Here is a 16,673-nt window from a genome sequence, read left to right as displayed (position 1 = left end):
CTTTGCCATAATTTTATCAGTGTTGTGTAAAAGATTCAACTTTCCAACCTTCTATCTCTCATGAAGACATATAAAGACACCTCAGTCACAGGCAAGCAATTTTACTGTAATGCAATGATACTGATACACATAGTTTGAACATATTATTATATTATTTTTTATTATACTTTGTCGCTGTCTCCCGCGTTTGCGAGGTAGCGCAAGGAAACAGACGAAAGAAATGCCCACCCCCCCCCCCCCATACACATGTATATACATACGTCCACACACGCAAATATACATACCTACACAGCTTTCCATGGTTTACCCCAGACGCTTCACATGCCTTGATTCAATCCACTGACAGCATGTCAACCCCGGTATACCACATCGCTCCAATTCACTCTATTCCTTGCCCTCCTTTCACCCTCCTGCATGTTCAGGCCCCGATCACACAAAATCTTTTTCACTCCATCTTTCCACCTCCAATTTGGTCTCCCTCTTCTCCTCGTTCCCTCCACCTCCGACACATATATCCTCTTGGTCAATCTTTCCTCACTCATTCTCTCCATGTGCCCAAACCACTTCAAAACACCCTCTTCTGCTCTCGCAACCACGCTCTTTTTACCTCCACACATCTCTCTCACCCTTACGTTACTCACTCGATCAAACCACCTCACACCACACATTGTCCTCAAACATCTCATTTCCAGCACATCCATCCTCCTGCGCACAACTCTATCCATAGCCCACGCCTCGCAACCATACAACATTGTTGGAACCACTGTTCCTTCAAACATACCCATTTTTGCTTTCCGAGATAATGTTCTCGACTTCCACACATTCTTCAAGGCCCCCAGAATTTTCGCCCCCTCCCCCACCCTATGATCCGCTTCCGCTTCCATGGTTCCATCCGCTGCCAGATCCACTCCCAGATATCTAAAACACTTCACTTCCTCCAGTTTTTCTCCATTCAAACTCACCTCCCAACTGACTTGACCCTCAACCCTAATGTACCTAATAACCTTGCTCTTATTCACATTTACTCTTAACTTTCTTCTTCCACACACTTTACCAAACTCAGTCACCAGCTTCTGCAGTTTCTCGCATGAATCAGCCACCAGCGCTGTATCATCAGCGAACAACAACTGACTCACTTCCCAAGCTCTCTCATCCCCAACAGACTTCATACTTGCCCCTCTTTCCAAAACTCTTGCATTCACCTCCCTAACAACCCCATCCATAAACAAATTAAACAGCCATGGAGACATCATACACCCCTGCCGCAAACCTACATTCACTGAGAACCAATCACTTTCCTCTCTTCCTACACGTACACATGCCTTACATCCTCGATAAAAACTTTTCACTGCATCTAACAACTTTCCTCCCACACCATATATTCTTAATACCTTCCACAGAGCATCTCTATCAACTCTATCATATGCCTTATCCAGTTTGAACATGTATATTGTATTTCTATTTTTATTTACTATCCGGTAACAATATCATAAACATGTAAATGAAAATGCTATGGTAGTATAACTTGATGTGTTGCATGATGCAGATGGATTCCCTCCATTAGGTTTATATTATCAGGTGTGGATGTTCCCTCAGAGGCCCGGTCCTCTGTTCTTTGCGCTACCTCGCTGGCACGGGAAATGGTGAATAGTTTGAAAGAAAGAAAGAAATATATATATATATATATATATATATATATATATATATATATATATATATATATTTTTTTTTTTTTTTTTTTTTTTTTTCCCGCTGTCTCCCGCGTTTGCGAGGTAGCGCAAGGAAACAGACGAAAGAAATGGCCCAACCCACCCCCATACCCATGTATATACATACATATACATGTATATACATGTATATACATATATATATATATATATATATATATATATATTTTGTTTTACTATTTGCCATTTCCTGCATTAGTGAGGTAGCGCTAAGAACAGAGGACTTAGCTTTTGAGGGAATATTCTCACTTAGCCCCTACTCTGCTCCCTGTTTGGAAAATTAAAAAAAACGAGAGGTACGGATTTCCAGCCCCCCGCTCGCTTCCCTTTTAGTCACCCTCTGCAACACGCAGGGAAAACATGAGAAATTCTTCCTCCCCTATCCCCAGGGAATAATTGGTATACATGGGGTGTTCAGTGTTGTAAATGGAAATGGTGAAGAGCTTGTAGATTTGTGTGCTGAAAAAGGACTGGTGATTGGGAATACCTGGTTTAAAAAGCGAGATATACATAAGTATACGTATGTAAGTAGGAGAGATGGCCAGAGAGCGTTATTGGATTATGTGTTAATTAATAGGCGCGCAAAAGAGAGACTTTTGGATGTTAATGTGCTGAGAGGTGCAACTGAAGGGATGTCTGATCATTATCTTGTGGAGGTGAAGATGAAGATTTGTAGGGGTTTTCAGAAAAGAAGAGAGAATTTTGGGGTGAAGAGAGTGGTGAGAGTAAGTGAGCTTTTTTGGAATGAGACTTGTGTGAGGAAGTACCAGGAGAGAATGAGTACAGAATGGAAAAAGGTGAGAACAAAGGAGGTAAGGGGAGTGGGGGAAGAATGGGATGTGTTTAGGGAAGCAATGATGGCTTGCGCAAAAGATGCTTGTGGCATGAGAAGCATGGGAGGGGGGTTGATTAGAAAGGGTAGTGAGTGGTGAGATGAAGAAGTAACAATATTAGTGAAAGAGAGGAGAAAGGCATTTAGACGATTTTTGCAGGGAAAAAATGCAAATGAGTGGGAGATGTATAAAAGAAAGAGGCAGGAGGTTAAGAGAAAGGCGCAAGAGGTGAAAAAGAGGGCAAATGAGAGTTGGGGTGAGAGAGTATCATTAAATTTTAGGGAGAATAAAAAGATGTTTTGGAAGGAGGTAAATAAAGTAAATAAAGGTAAATAAGACAAGGGAGCAAATGGGAACTTCAGTGAAGGGGGCTAATGGGGAGGTGATAACAAGTAGTGGTGATGTGAGAAGGAGATGGAGTGAGTATTTTGAAGGTTTGTTGAATGTGTTTGATGATAGAGTGGCAGATATAGGGTGTTTTGGTCGAGGTTGTGTGCAAAGTGAGAGGGTTAGGGAAAATGATTTGGTAAACAGAGAAGAGGTAGTAAAAGCTTTGCAGAAGATGAAAGCCAGCAAGGCAGCAGGTTTGGATGGTATTGCAGTGGAATTTATTAAAAAAGGGGGTGACTGTATTGTTGACTGGTTGGTAAGGTTATTTAATGTATGACTCATGGTGAGGTGCCTGAGGATTGGCGGAATGCTTGCAAGGTGCCATTGTACAAAGGCAAAGGGGATAAGAGTGAGTGCTCAAATTACAGAGGTATAAGTTTGTTGAGTATTCCTGGTAAATTATATTGGAGGGTATTGATTGAGAGGGTGAAGGCATGTACAGAGCATCAGATTGGGGATGAGCAGTGTGGTTTCAGAAGTGGTAGAGGATGTGTGGATCAGGTGTTTGCTTTGAAGAATGTATGTGAGAAATACTTAGAAAAACAAATGGATTTGTATGTAGCATATATGGATCTGGAGAAGGCATATGATAGAGTTGATAGAGATGCTCTGTGGAAGGTATTAAGAATATATGGTGTGGGAGGCAAGTTGTTAGAAGCAGTGAAAAGTTTTTATCGAGGATGTAAGTCATGTGTACATGTAGGAAGAGAGGAAAGTGATTGGTTCTCAGTGAATGTAGGTTTGCGGCAGGGGTGTGTGATGTCTCCATGGCTGTTTAATTTGTTTATGGATGGGGTTGTTAGGGAGGTGAATGCAAGAGTTTTGGAAAGAGGGGCAAGTATGCAGTCTGTTGTGGATGAGAGAGCTTGGGAAGTGAGTCAGTTGTTGTTCGCTGATGATACAGCGCTGGTAGCTGATTCATGTGAGAAACTGCAAAAGCTTGTAACTGAGTTTGGTAAAGTGTGTGGAAGAAGAAAGTTAAGAGTAAATGTGAATAAGAGCAAGGTTATTAGGTACAGTAGGGTTGAGGGTCAAGTCAATTGGGAGGTAAGTTTGAATGGAGAAAAACTGGAGGAAGTAAAGTGTTTTAGATATCTGGGAGTGGATCTGGCAGCGGATGGAACCATGGAAGCGGAAGTGAATCATAGGGTGGGGGAGGGGGCGAAAATCCTGGGAGCCTTGAAGAATGTGTGGAAGTCGAGAACATTATCTCGGAAAGCAAAAATGGGTATGTTTGAAGGAATAGTGGTTCCAACAATGTTGTATGGTTGCGAGGCGTGGGCTATGGATAGAGTTGTGCGCAGGAGGGTGGATGTGTTGGAAATGAGATTTTTGAGGACAATGTGTGGTGTGAGGTGGTTTGATCGAGTAAGTAATGTAAGGGTAAGAGAGATGTGTGGAAATAAAAAGAGCGTGGTTGAGAGAGCAGAAGAAGGTGTTTTGAAATGGTTTGGGCACATGGAGAGAATGAGTGAGGAAAGATTGACCAAGAGGATATATGTGTCGGAGGTGGAGGGAACGAGGAGAAGTGGGAGACCAAATTGGAGGTGGAAAGATGGAGTGAAAAAGATTTTGAGTGATCGGTGCCTGAACATGCAGGAGGGTGAAAGGCAGGCAAGGAATAGAGTGAATTGGATCGATGTGGTATACCGGGGTTGACGTGCTGTCAGTGGATTGAATCAGGGCATGTGAAGTGTCTGGGGTAAACCATGGAAAGTTGTGTGGGGCCTGGATGTGGAAAGGGAGCTGTGGTTTCAGGGCATTATTGCATGACAGCTAGAGACTGAGTGTGAACGAATGGGGCCTTTGTTGTCTTTTCCTAGCGCTACCTCGCACACATGAGGGGGGAGGGGGATGGTATTCCATGTGTGGCAAGGTGGCGATGGGAATGAATAAAGGCAGACAGTGTGAATTGTGTGCATGGGTATATATGTATGTGTCTGTGTGTGTATATATATGTGTACATTGAAGGTATGTATATTTGCGTGTGTGAACGTGTATGTATATACATGTGTATGGGGGTGGGTTGGGCCATTTCCTTCATCTGTTTCCTTGCGCTACTTCGCAAACGCGGGAGACAGCGACAAAGCAAAATAAATAAATAAAAATATATATATTTAAAGCTGAGGTCGAGCTTTGATTAAAAAACATGTTTTGTTTTCACAGCAAAGTGTACCACCAGTCATGGCCTTCCATCTTGGTTCCCTCGGTTTTCTCACACCTTTCAAGTTTGACAATTTTCAAGATCAGGTTACTAATGTTCTTGAAGGTTAGTATTTTATCATTTTAGATAATGTAAGGTTTTATTAGGACTAAAATTGAGTGTACAACTGTTGCACGTTTGCATAGGATTTCCCAGTGGGGCAGATGTGGCATAGTTAATGTAGATACTTCTAAACCCCAGTTCCTGCCCATCTCTCTTTCTATGACCCTTCTTAACTCATCATTTGCTTTGATGTCTCTGTGATTCCACCATTCATCACATTAATATCTGGTCTCTCATTGAACATGACCTTACATAGAAATTAAATCTACCTTTAAGAAACTGGTCTTATTGAGATGTCATGGTTTCTCCTCTGAATAGTTGCTTCAGTTATGCTTGTATTGAGTATTGCTCTCACATCAGAAGTTCTTTATATACATATTTACCTGACAGTTGAAGCTTAAGCAATCTGATTATCAGCTGTCCAGGTTTGACCTCCAGAACATAACCCATTTGCCATATACCAGAATTGTCTCTCTCTTCCTTTTCCTTACATTGTCCACTAATGTGATTTTTTCTCTCAGGAGCTGGCAGCTTTTGTACCACTGGTATTAGCTAGAGTGTAAGAGCACTGAAGGTAGAGAAATGGGGAAGGAATGTGTGGAATGGAATTGTGTGCGAGGGAGGCATGTTAGGACAGGGAAAAGTGGAGACTCTTTTGTTGTGGCCACCCCTTTGAAGGGAGTTCCTGGAAGGAACAGGCATCAGAGATATAGATAGATTGATAGAAAATGATTCTTGGCAAGAAACTATACCACATGATTACTGTATTGCTGTTCACAATTCAAAGGGTGAGACACTTTTGTTTCATTCCCTACAGTGTTTAGCTTCTGAATTCTTTGCCATGTCCTTCAAAATGTCTCCAGCCTACCCCTTTTAAAAGGCAGGTTTTCTTCCTCCAAAACTTTTCCTTAATCTGTCTATACTTCTCTGCTTCTATTCTTTTTGATACCTTAAGGCCTACCCTTGATGAAGATCTCTCTCCTTGACTGAAACCTTTGACATGAAAGTATGAAATAGATCATTTTTGAGCTGCATAACAACTGGTTTCTTAATGGGTCTTAAGCACTTGGTTTGGAAAAAAGAAATGGTAATTTTCTTTAAGAATAGTTTTATCCTTTCTCAAATATGTCCCAAATATATACATAAGCTTTTGGTGTTGAGAATGTTTGAATGCATTTGATTCTATCTCTCCTTCTTCTTCCCTTTTTTTATTTTTACATATGTGCTACCAGCTTTAAGCCTCACTTTATTCAAGGGTTCTGCATCAATGAAATATTTTTAATTCTTGTTTTTTGTAAATGTCTTTGTAAGTTTAATTGCATCATTTTTGCGTGCCTTTAGATTTTTTGAAATTATTTTGGTATTTATGTATGCAGCATTTTTCTATGTCTCATATTAAAAGCTGTATCATATCTAAGCAGCACAATATTGGAAAGAAATAAATAGATAAATAAACTAGTGTTAAAAGTGAGGCATTTTAGTATTGAAAGATAACTTGTGGGATATGATGTTAGTTAGTAGCAGTTGTAAATTGCCATTTGATCTTTTTTTTATGAATTGGCTACAGACTTAGGTCATAGCAATTGCATGTTAGTTTATCTATCTGTCTTTATCTCTAATGCTTGTTCATTCCTGGAACTTCCTCAAGGGGGTGGCCATGGCAATAGAGTTTCCATAACAAGTGAACTCCAGTGCTGCTTCTTACCCTTTAGTGGATCACCCTTAACATGCCACTGGAAGAGGGCAGCTCTAGCACAGTGTTTGTGGGGGCTCCAATCAAATATTTTACTGATTACTTATACCTAATTTATTACCATGGCCCCCTCATTGTGCTGAGAACTGAGTTTGAATAACAAAATTATATCATAATTAGCTATTAAGCATTTATTGGAAACCGTTAAAACCTTAGTGATGTTAACTTCATTGAATATAGAGCATTTTTCATGCAGCCTACGCACTTTCTTCACTTTATTCAAATATGAGCTAAGGATGATCAAGCTGTCCTGCCTATGGCCACCATATTTTCTCTCAAAACCAAGCCTCTGGAAGTCCACAGAACCAGCCACCATACTAGGCTGACGTGTTGCTCCTAGCTCTCTGGGTATACACCCTTTTTGTGGGAATACCTACAGCCTATTGCTCTTACCTTTTACGAAAAGACAAGCCTAGAACATAGCCCACTTTTCAGAAAAATATAGAGTTACGAAGAATGAGTTATATGAGTTAGTTGTTGTCAAGTGTTATGTGTGACAAGGATAGATTGTGTTTATGGACAGAATGTCAGCAGTCCATGTATGGATGAGGTAGAAAGAAAAGACAGCTTCCTGGGTCAGAGGGGTGCAATTTGGCAACCACTGAACTGCTGGCACACTAAGCAGCTGTCACTAATCCTCCTAGTATCCAGGCAGGTACCAGTAACATACCTCCTTTGTGGGTAGCTGCCTACCAACTATCAGTTAATGCTCTTTTAAACCTATTTAGATTTAGTGTCTGTAATGCAGAGTAATTATGATCAATAAATGAGAACTCATTCTATTGAAATAAGAATGGAATGAATTTACTAATAATATGTTAAATCTAGGTCATGCTGCATTAACCCTCCGATCACGTCTGCGATGCATCATCCTCCGCAAGGATCAGGATACAGGCAAGACTGGTCGTCCCCCAACAAATTTGCTGGTGCTTAATGAGGTAGTTATTGACCGTGGCCCATCTCCATACCTGTCCAACATAGACCTCTACTTAGATGGCAAACGTATCACTTCAGTTCAAGGAGATGGTGAGACTACAATTCAGGTATTCTTCATCAAGAGTAAACTTGAATATCATGAGATATATGAATGTAAGAAATATTATGAAGAGATGTCTTACTTTTAGAGGACATAGTATCTTAGTCAAAGTTGATTTAATGAAAGGTTTTCATGTAAATGAATGATGTTATCATCTTCAGTAATGTATTCTTGTTCTCAGATTTATGATATATAACTTATACAAATGAGCTAGTCCTTAACAAATGTCATGATATTACCACCTCTCTACAGGTCTCATAGTATCAACTCCTACTGGAAGCACAGCATATGCCGTGGCAGCTGGTGCCTCAATGATCCACCCATCTGTTCCCGCTATCATGCTAACCCCAATTTGTCCGCATTCTTTATCATTCAGACCAATTGTGGTACCTGCCGGAGTTGAACTAAAGGTATTGTTTTCAAGATTTGTTCTCAGCCTTAGAATGATTGATATAGTGCATGAGACTTTACTTATTTTTTATCTGAAACCTTTTGAGTGAGTTTGATAGTATTCTCAAGAAAATGCTCTTATAGAATTTGACAGTCTTCGTAGTTTAAAAGGAGTGTGTGAAATAAACGTGTAGTGTTAGAAATATGGGAAATACATATGAAAAATAATGAAATAGCTTTATGAAATGATAGTCACCATAGTATGAAGCACCATGGGTCAGGAGTATTGCTTCACTAGCACAATATATGAAAGCTGATTTCTGTGTCAGGATCAAAAGCTCCACTTGCTCAAGGTTACACTGAGAATGGAAGGTCACCTGTATCACTGGGAGTACAGTCTCGTAAAAGACATTCTCAATCAAAAGGAGTCTACATTTCCTTGCGATGGAAAGTAGTGCATCCTTGGGCTGAAGGAGCCTTAGAAAGGTCCTGGGTAATGCCAGGACTCTTTCATAGAAATTGGTCCTAGGATAACTATAAATGAATGATAGATAAAGAGTAGTTTCTCTAGCTGTGGCTGTTGTGCAAAGAGATATGAAAAATAACTAAGAACAATGGTCTATCTTTTACCTCTGTAAAAGTATGCAGTATGGTAAGCTAGAAGAAAATAGCTAGAATATGCATGGTAAAAAAAATGGGATTTAAGTACTTCATTGGCACCAGCACCCAAAGCTAATTTCTCCCAGATTGTTGTTTTGATATATACCAATGCTTAGTGATGTAAATGAAAAAATCCAAGGGGTGGATGTTCATACTGTGCCTTATTAAGGAGACAAGTCTTACAACATTGGACAACATTGTGGCTTTACATTCAGTCATATGCCTGGTGAAAGGGGGTTCTATCTCGCTGATAACTTGTTCATGCACTTGAACTCTTGGATACCTAAAAGAAAGTATCATTTATTATGACAGATCTGTAAAGAAGAAAAGGACCTTTTTGAGAAAAAGATATGGTTAGCAAACACATATTTGATAGGATAAGGAATTGAATTTCCTTTTCCCTTATTTTTGTCAAAGAATGCAGTTGCAGAAAAATGCTCTCATCAAGGCCAGGCCTGTTATAGAATATAAATGGGGCTAAAAAGATAAAGGGGGAAGGAGAAAAGAAAAATAATCGTAAGAGTCTAGGAAGAAGTGGAAAACCTGCCCTTTAAAAAGAAGCTGGTCACAGCTGTTGGAAAAGACTTCATTTTCAATGCAACCATAAGCAGGTAGTCCAGCAACACCTCTACCTCTCCTTATCTTCCTGCCTCAGGAGTCCCATCCATGTGGCTCCTGCACAACTCAAGAAGCTTGCCACATTAACTTGGTGGGATCACATATCATAGATTATAGTATAGTTTTTCCTGTAGGGGTGAACCCAGGGTAATTGAGGAATAATCATTCAGAGTCTTCATTATGGAAGTAGTATCTTGTACATGAGCAGTCTTTTGACATGTTGAAACAGTGTTTGTAATGATAGAAAAATGGATGTTTTTCAGAATGCCGGTAAGAAAGTGTTAACTTACATATGTCTGGAGAGAGCAGTCTCAGTTTAGTGTATGTCTGGTAGGGTGGTGGTTAAGATGTGTATAGAGTTGACATCATCCTAAACCAATTGCCAGAGTCACTATCTTAGGAGAATAGATAAGGAGACCATCTGGCTTCTGGCAGATAATAGAATTGCATTTAAGTTCATGGATAAAGAAATATTCAGCAAACTGTTCACATCCCACTTGAGGCCAAAAGTAGAATGCTTCTCAGATATGTCACCACAACTAGAGTAGCACGAGAGGTAATACAGAAGATCCAGAGAACAACAAAGATTGTTCCAGAATTAAGAGAGCTGAGTTACAGGCTTTAAATTTGCATTCCAGGGAAGAGAGAGAAGGTTGAGGGGTGTTTTGATCTTCACCTGCAAGTCCTTAAACCAGATTTATGATGAAAAATGTGAATTTTTTTTTATAGATGTAGGGATGGAACAACTGTGAGACATAACTTGATATTAAGAAAGAAACTTGTAAAAGATGAAAAAATATCTTATGTTGTAGGAGTGGTGGGATATACACTGATTGAGGAACTAATGAATTTAGATAGCTTGCATAAGTTTAAAAGGTTGATTATGGAGAAGTTTTAAGAGATGGGGCATCATGGATGTAAAACTCCCTCATCGTGTAGCACAAACAGGTAATTACCTTCACACGCACACATGATAAGGTCATAAGGGAGATGAAAAGTAAGGAGGATTGGAGTAACCAAACATTGGTTTGATATTTAGTTGATGAAATTCAACCCAAGTAAATGTAAATTATTGAAGATGGATCACAACAAAAGAAGACCCCTAGTACTGTATGAATACTATCTAGTGGGAAATGAACTACAGGAATCAATGTGCGCAACACTTAGAAGTCAGAATCATCTCTGACATATCACATCCAAATCATGCTGCTTGTGCATGACATATCTCTGACTCTATCTTGTTTTTATTCATTTGTTACATGTCATCCATTTTTATTATTATTCTTAGTTGGTGTGCAGTAGATATGTGTAAAAAGATAGCTGAACAGCAGATCAGAAATACAGCTTTTGTCCTGACATTTAGATGGTTAACCTATATGTTCCATGATGTCATTCAGTGTATTATTATTTTCTTTTCTATTCCCATTTGTTTTATGCAGTTCATTTGTTCTCAAACTGTTCATTAGGAAATATTGCCTGATTTTTTGGTATGTCTGTGTGTAGTTGTTTGTTTTTACATATTTGTGCTATATGAGGAGGGAGTTGTACATTCATAGGGCAGGTCTGTTGGACTTGGATGTCTTACATCTTTTTAAACTTTTATATGCTGTCATCATTTGCAGTTTCATAGCTCAGCTTGTTTTATTCACTCCTTCTCAGACATTTTGACATATATCATCTTTTTCAAAAAAGAGAATAGTGTAGTTTCATTCTGTACCCCCTAGTTGCTTTACCTTTGCACCTATCAGAGATAGAGCAACAGGGACTGTGACAGGAGACTGAGTGATGAACTTTTTAGAAGGGATATTAACACTTTAAAGTTTCAGAGTAGTAGACAAATGGAATGGTGAATGCTGACCATATACAGGGGTTTCAAGGGTTGTATGATGATTGGGTTCATAACTTGGAGTCCTGCAAATGTGGCCCTCTCCATACTATGCAAATAGAGGAAAATAGGACAGACAGACAGATGGAAGGAGGGCTAGTGGACTCAGACACACTCAAAGAGGTTGTATGTTTTACAGGATAGGTTTTAGGGGTCAACATTATACCTAACCTGTCACCAAAGCTCCACATCAGGAGAACTGTTAAGGAGGCAGACATTATGCTGGCTGAGTTTAGAATCACATTCCAACGTATGAGTAAGGAAATGTTTAATTAACTAATCTGTCCATGTATTGGACCAAATCTGAATTATGCTTTGTGTGAGATTTTCATAGGATGTGTTTATATTTAAAACCCCGTTGTTTACTTTGATTAACACATACAAATTAAGGATTAGAACATAGCATGATTTTCTTGTGTTTTGTTTTCCATAGAAATCATTAGAGCAGATAAGGGAAGATAGGGCAATCTGGCAGATGTTTGAGTGACTGGCAGTGCATGATGGTGTGGATGGCAATGTGTACTGTCCATATTTGGCATCTTTGTGTTTCTCAGAAGAAAAATTGATTGTAACACATGGTGTGAGTCTAGAGGAATGAATTAGTTTAAATGAATTGATAAACATTTTAACATTGTGAGTAGAGAATGAAAAAGAATGCCTATTTGCAGTCACAATTACACCTTGCAATTTGTTTTATATTAAAAACAATTGATCAGTTTGTTATACATGTTCATTAAATAGATATATCAGCTTTCCAGAATTATTAATCTCCAAGGACCAGATATATCAGCTTTCCAGAATTACTAACTTTCTAAGGACTCCCTTGTTCTTATTGTTTTCAGTCTGTGATACTCAAGTACAGTAGCATCAGTATGTTCTTCCATACTTGTTCTGTTCCCACCTTAATGAGTTAGCACCAAGAAGGATGACTGATCCTTAGATGAAAATTCCATTCTTGTCTCCTTCCATTATTCTTTGTTTTGAAAGATAGTAACGGGAGTATGGTGGCAGAAGAAACAAGCAGAAGTTGTGTTTCCATTGCTGCCATACTCCAATGAGTCGTATTTGGAAGGTAATAATACAAGAGATGACAACTTCCAGTCCCCAATCCTATCTGTCTTAGTCACCATCTGTGACACACAGGAAATATTTGTGCAGGATTTTTTCCCCTTATCATTGATATCACTATTATCATGATTATCATTATTTACTTTTATTTATCTATGATTGATTGCTTTTTCCCACATTAACAATGCAGTGCCAGGAACACACAGAGGAATGGCCTCATTTGCTTACATCCATTTTCTACCTGTCAGGTGTAATGCACCAAAACCACAATCCCTTATCCACTGCCAGAACCCATACACCTTTCCATGGTTTCCCCCAGACACTTCACATTCCCTGTTTCAGCACTTTGATAGGACGATACCCCCTATATACCACATTGCTTCTCTTCACTCTGTCCCTTGCATGCCTTGCACCCTCCTGTATGTTCAGGCACCCAAAAGATTATAGACACCATCCTTTCCCCTCTAGTGCAGTCTCCCCCTTTCCTTGTCCTATCCAAATCTGACACTCTCTCTCTCTCTCTCTCTCTCTCTCTCTCTCTCTCTCTCTCTCTCTCTCTCTCTCTCTCTCTCTCTCTCTCTCTCTCTCTCTGTCCCTCTCTCTCTCTCTCTGTCCCTCTCTCTCTCTCTCTGTCCCTCTCTCTCTCTGTCTGTCTCTCTCTCTGTCTGTCTCTCTCTCTCTCTCTCTCTCTCTCTCTCTCTCTCTCTCTCTCTCTCTCTCTCTCTCTCTCTCTCTCATATATCCAAATCATGTAGCACATCCTCTTCATCTTTCTTAACCTTACTCTTTTTATTACTACACCTCTCACTTACCTTATTTCTTACTTTTGTCAACTTTCCTTGCACCGCATATTTTGTCCTCAGAAGTTTCTTTTCCATCACATTCACCCTCTTCTGTCTACTCTCATGTACAGCCCATGCTGCGCATCCATACAACACCATCAAAACTGCCATACCTTTAGACATGCCCATCTTGACCCTCCCAAACAGTGACCTCTCATTTTAATATTCCTCAATGTTCCCAAGAACTTTCACCCGCCTATGACTCATTTCATATACTATGGTCCGTCCCATCCATTGCCATATCAAACTCTTATTCTGAATAACTTGTCTCCTTCACTGAGAAGCTGAATAATTTTTCTTTTATTTTCATATACTCTTAGTTTTCTCCCTTCACACACATTTGCAAACTCAGACACCAGCCTCTGCAGTTTCTTACTCAAATCTGCCACCAGCACTTTATCATCAGCAAACAACTAATTTACCTCCCAGGCCCCAAACTCCCAGTAGACTGCATACCTGCTCACCTCTCCAAGAACCTTGCATTCACCATCTTCATCACTCCATCCATAAACAAATTTAACACTCATGGTGGTCACAAATACACCCTCCCATGGAACCACTCACCCTCATCTCTTCTTACACACATTCTTTACATTCATGACAAAAACTTCTGCTTCTTACAGCATTCCCCCCACACCATATATTCTCATCACCTTCCATACACAGCATCTCTGTCAGCCTTATCATATACTTTCTTTTGTTCCATAAATGCTACTTGCAGGTCCTTCTGTTTTCCTAAGTATTTCTCAAACAAATTCATCAATGCAAGCCCTTGATCTGCACATCCTCAACCATTCCTGAATTCACATTGTCCCTCCCCAATCTGAAGTTTTGTGCATGTCACCACCCTCTTCCCCCCACCTACACTGTTGCATCTACCTCTTGAGCAAGGTGACATGACTGCTTCATTTTCCCATATTCAACTGTGACAACTCATCACTTATACATACTACCTCAATTCAATTCATTTTGTCCCATGTATGCTTCCAGCCATCCAGTGTGTTAAGGCTTAGATATCCTAAAGCCTACTTTACTCCTTCCATTCATCTCTCTTTTTCTGCTTTGACTCAGGTTCTCTTAATCAGACTATCTGCGCTTCTCCTCTCCATATGTCCAGACCAACTCAGCCCACCCTGGTCAGCCTTGTCAATTAGGCTGCTCTTACTATCACACCTTTCTCGTAAACTGTCCATCCTTACATGATAAACCCACCTCACACCTCAAGTCATCCTCAGGCACTTCATACCCAGTACACCCATTCTCCTCTTTTCTTTTGTATTCAAAACCTAAGATTCAATGCTGAGACTACTATACCTTTAGAGATAATCATCCTTACCCTGATACTGCACTAGAGTTGTCCTCTATCAGTGGCCTGTTAAGTGTGAGGCACTAAAGGCTAAAAATGGCACTGGATTTCATCAGTTATGGAGACTCTTTTGCTGGTAGCCACTCCCCGGAGGGAGTTCCTGAAGAGAACAGGTATCAGGGTTATAGATAGAGAGACCTAAACAAGAAATGACCAATCTTTCTTAATTGACCCAAGGCCCTATTCCCTTCTCCCACCTAATGACTCACTCCATCCCCTGTGGGACCATCCCATACTATTTCCCTATATGTATCCTTTTCATGGTGGTGTTTCTGCATTTATGAAATCATGTGCTTTTTGTGATTTTCTTTATACATACATAGCCGTGATTTGTAGTATTCATTTTATATATTAATCCTGTACATGTGTATGTATGTTATTTGTGACCCTTTACATTTTCCTGAATGCTTGTGTGTCTACATCTATGTGGACAGATAATTGAAAATTCTGTTTTTGTAGACATATGATGTTTCATCCTATAGTGCTAATTTATATATGTGGAAAATTAAGAAAATAATCTATATTTTATGGCTTAGATTGCAGTATCTAGAGACAGCAGAAATACAGCGTGGGTATCCTTTGATGGAAGGAAAAGACAAGAGCTTTTTCACGGGGATAGGTAAGATTGTATAGTGCAAGGAAACAACTAATGTTTTTAAAGCCTTCTATTTGTGGACTGTGTTGAATAGCCTTAACAGCAAGTAGTTAACCTCTTCGACAAGAGACATGATGACACTGACCACCAAGACTGAAGTATTATTCAAAGGCATCAGAATAGTAGGGTGTACTTAGTAACCTGTAATCATTACAAGTCATTGTGGTGGAGGAAACATCTGAAGGAATCTTTTCTAGTGCTGTATCCATGTTTGTAATTGTAATGATGTGCAGTTATAGTAGAAGCTTAATCTTACACTTAGATGATACACTCCTAGTTGAAATTCATGCATGATTTAGAATTTCCTATATCTTTATACCAGAAACTGTGACAGCACAGAACTTTGTTTGAATCATCAATTTTTATTACATCTCTGAAATTATGAAATTCATAAAACGTATTCATGATACCTAAACATGTTGAAGATAGCAGGTTCATTATGGTTCACCATATATACACACACACACACACACACACTCAAAGATGTTACCAGCATTAAGAGCTCGTAGTTAACAGGGAAAGGTTACTGGCATTAAGTTTGCCCACCTTGGAAGAGAAAGAGTTGTATGTGACCTGATCACAACCCTTTAAGGTTTTAAAACGGATCAGTGACATGGACAGTGAACAGTTCTTTGAGAGGTGTAGTGATAAAACAACCAGAGGACATATCATAAAATTAAGCAAAAAAAAAAGTGTAACAAAGATATATAGAAGTACTTTTGTCGTGTAAAAGTGGTGGATGAATGGAATAAGATGAATGAAGACATGGTAAGTGCAGGCAGTATATAACATAAATCTAAGAAATTTCATGATAGGAGAGAATGTTCAGAAAGTGGGCCCTGTAGTGAAAAATTCCCTCCCCATACAGTACAAATGGGTAATTACATACACACACACAAGAATGAGTTTTAAAAAACAGCAACACTGTCAGTTGATGTGACTTAGATTTTCCTCATGATAGCTACTGTTTTTGTGCCAAGAAGCTTTATTACTCTTACTGTCATTAATTTCTTGGACTGCCTGACCCAAGAAAATAGAGATCTTGAAATAATGCAGGGAAGTTGACCAGGCCAGCTATCACAGCCTGTCAACAAACGCAAACAAAAAAGTAACCTAAAGTTTTTCAGTAATGAATTGATGCAGTCAGATATGGATATAGACAGGCAAAGTGTGAAGACCAGTTA

General features: G+C 39.4%; 1 protein-coding gene across 4 annotated transcripts in view; it reads left to right on the top strand.

Moving 5' to 3' along the window:
• LOC139753305 (NAD kinase-like) overlaps nt 1-16,673 on the top strand; it is a 266,986-nt gene that overhangs the window by 211,764 nt on the left and 38,549 nt on the right. For all 4 annotated transcript variants that reach the window (XM_071669605.1, XM_071669606.1, XM_071669607.1 and 1 more), the window contains 4 exons: nt 5,117-5,219; nt 7,798-7,995; nt 8,258-8,415; nt 15,371-15,453. In XM_071669605.1, coding sequence (XP_071525706.1) covers nt 5,117-5,219; nt 7,798-7,995; nt 8,258-8,415; nt 15,371-15,453 — 542 coding nt within the window. The remainder of the gene's footprint in view (nt 1-5,116; nt 5,220-7,797; nt 7,996-8,257; nt 8,416-15,370; nt 15,454-16,673) is intronic.

The sequence above is a fragment of the Panulirus ornatus genome, chromosome 14 (assembly GCF_036320965.1).
Source record: "Panulirus ornatus isolate Po-2019 chromosome 14, ASM3632096v1, whole genome shotgun sequence".
Classification (NCBI taxonomy): domain Eukaryota; kingdom Metazoa; phylum Arthropoda; class Malacostraca; order Decapoda; family Palinuridae; genus Panulirus; species Panulirus ornatus.
Note: the sequence above shows the minus strand (reverse complement) of the source record. Positions and strands in the feature narration are given on the sequence as shown.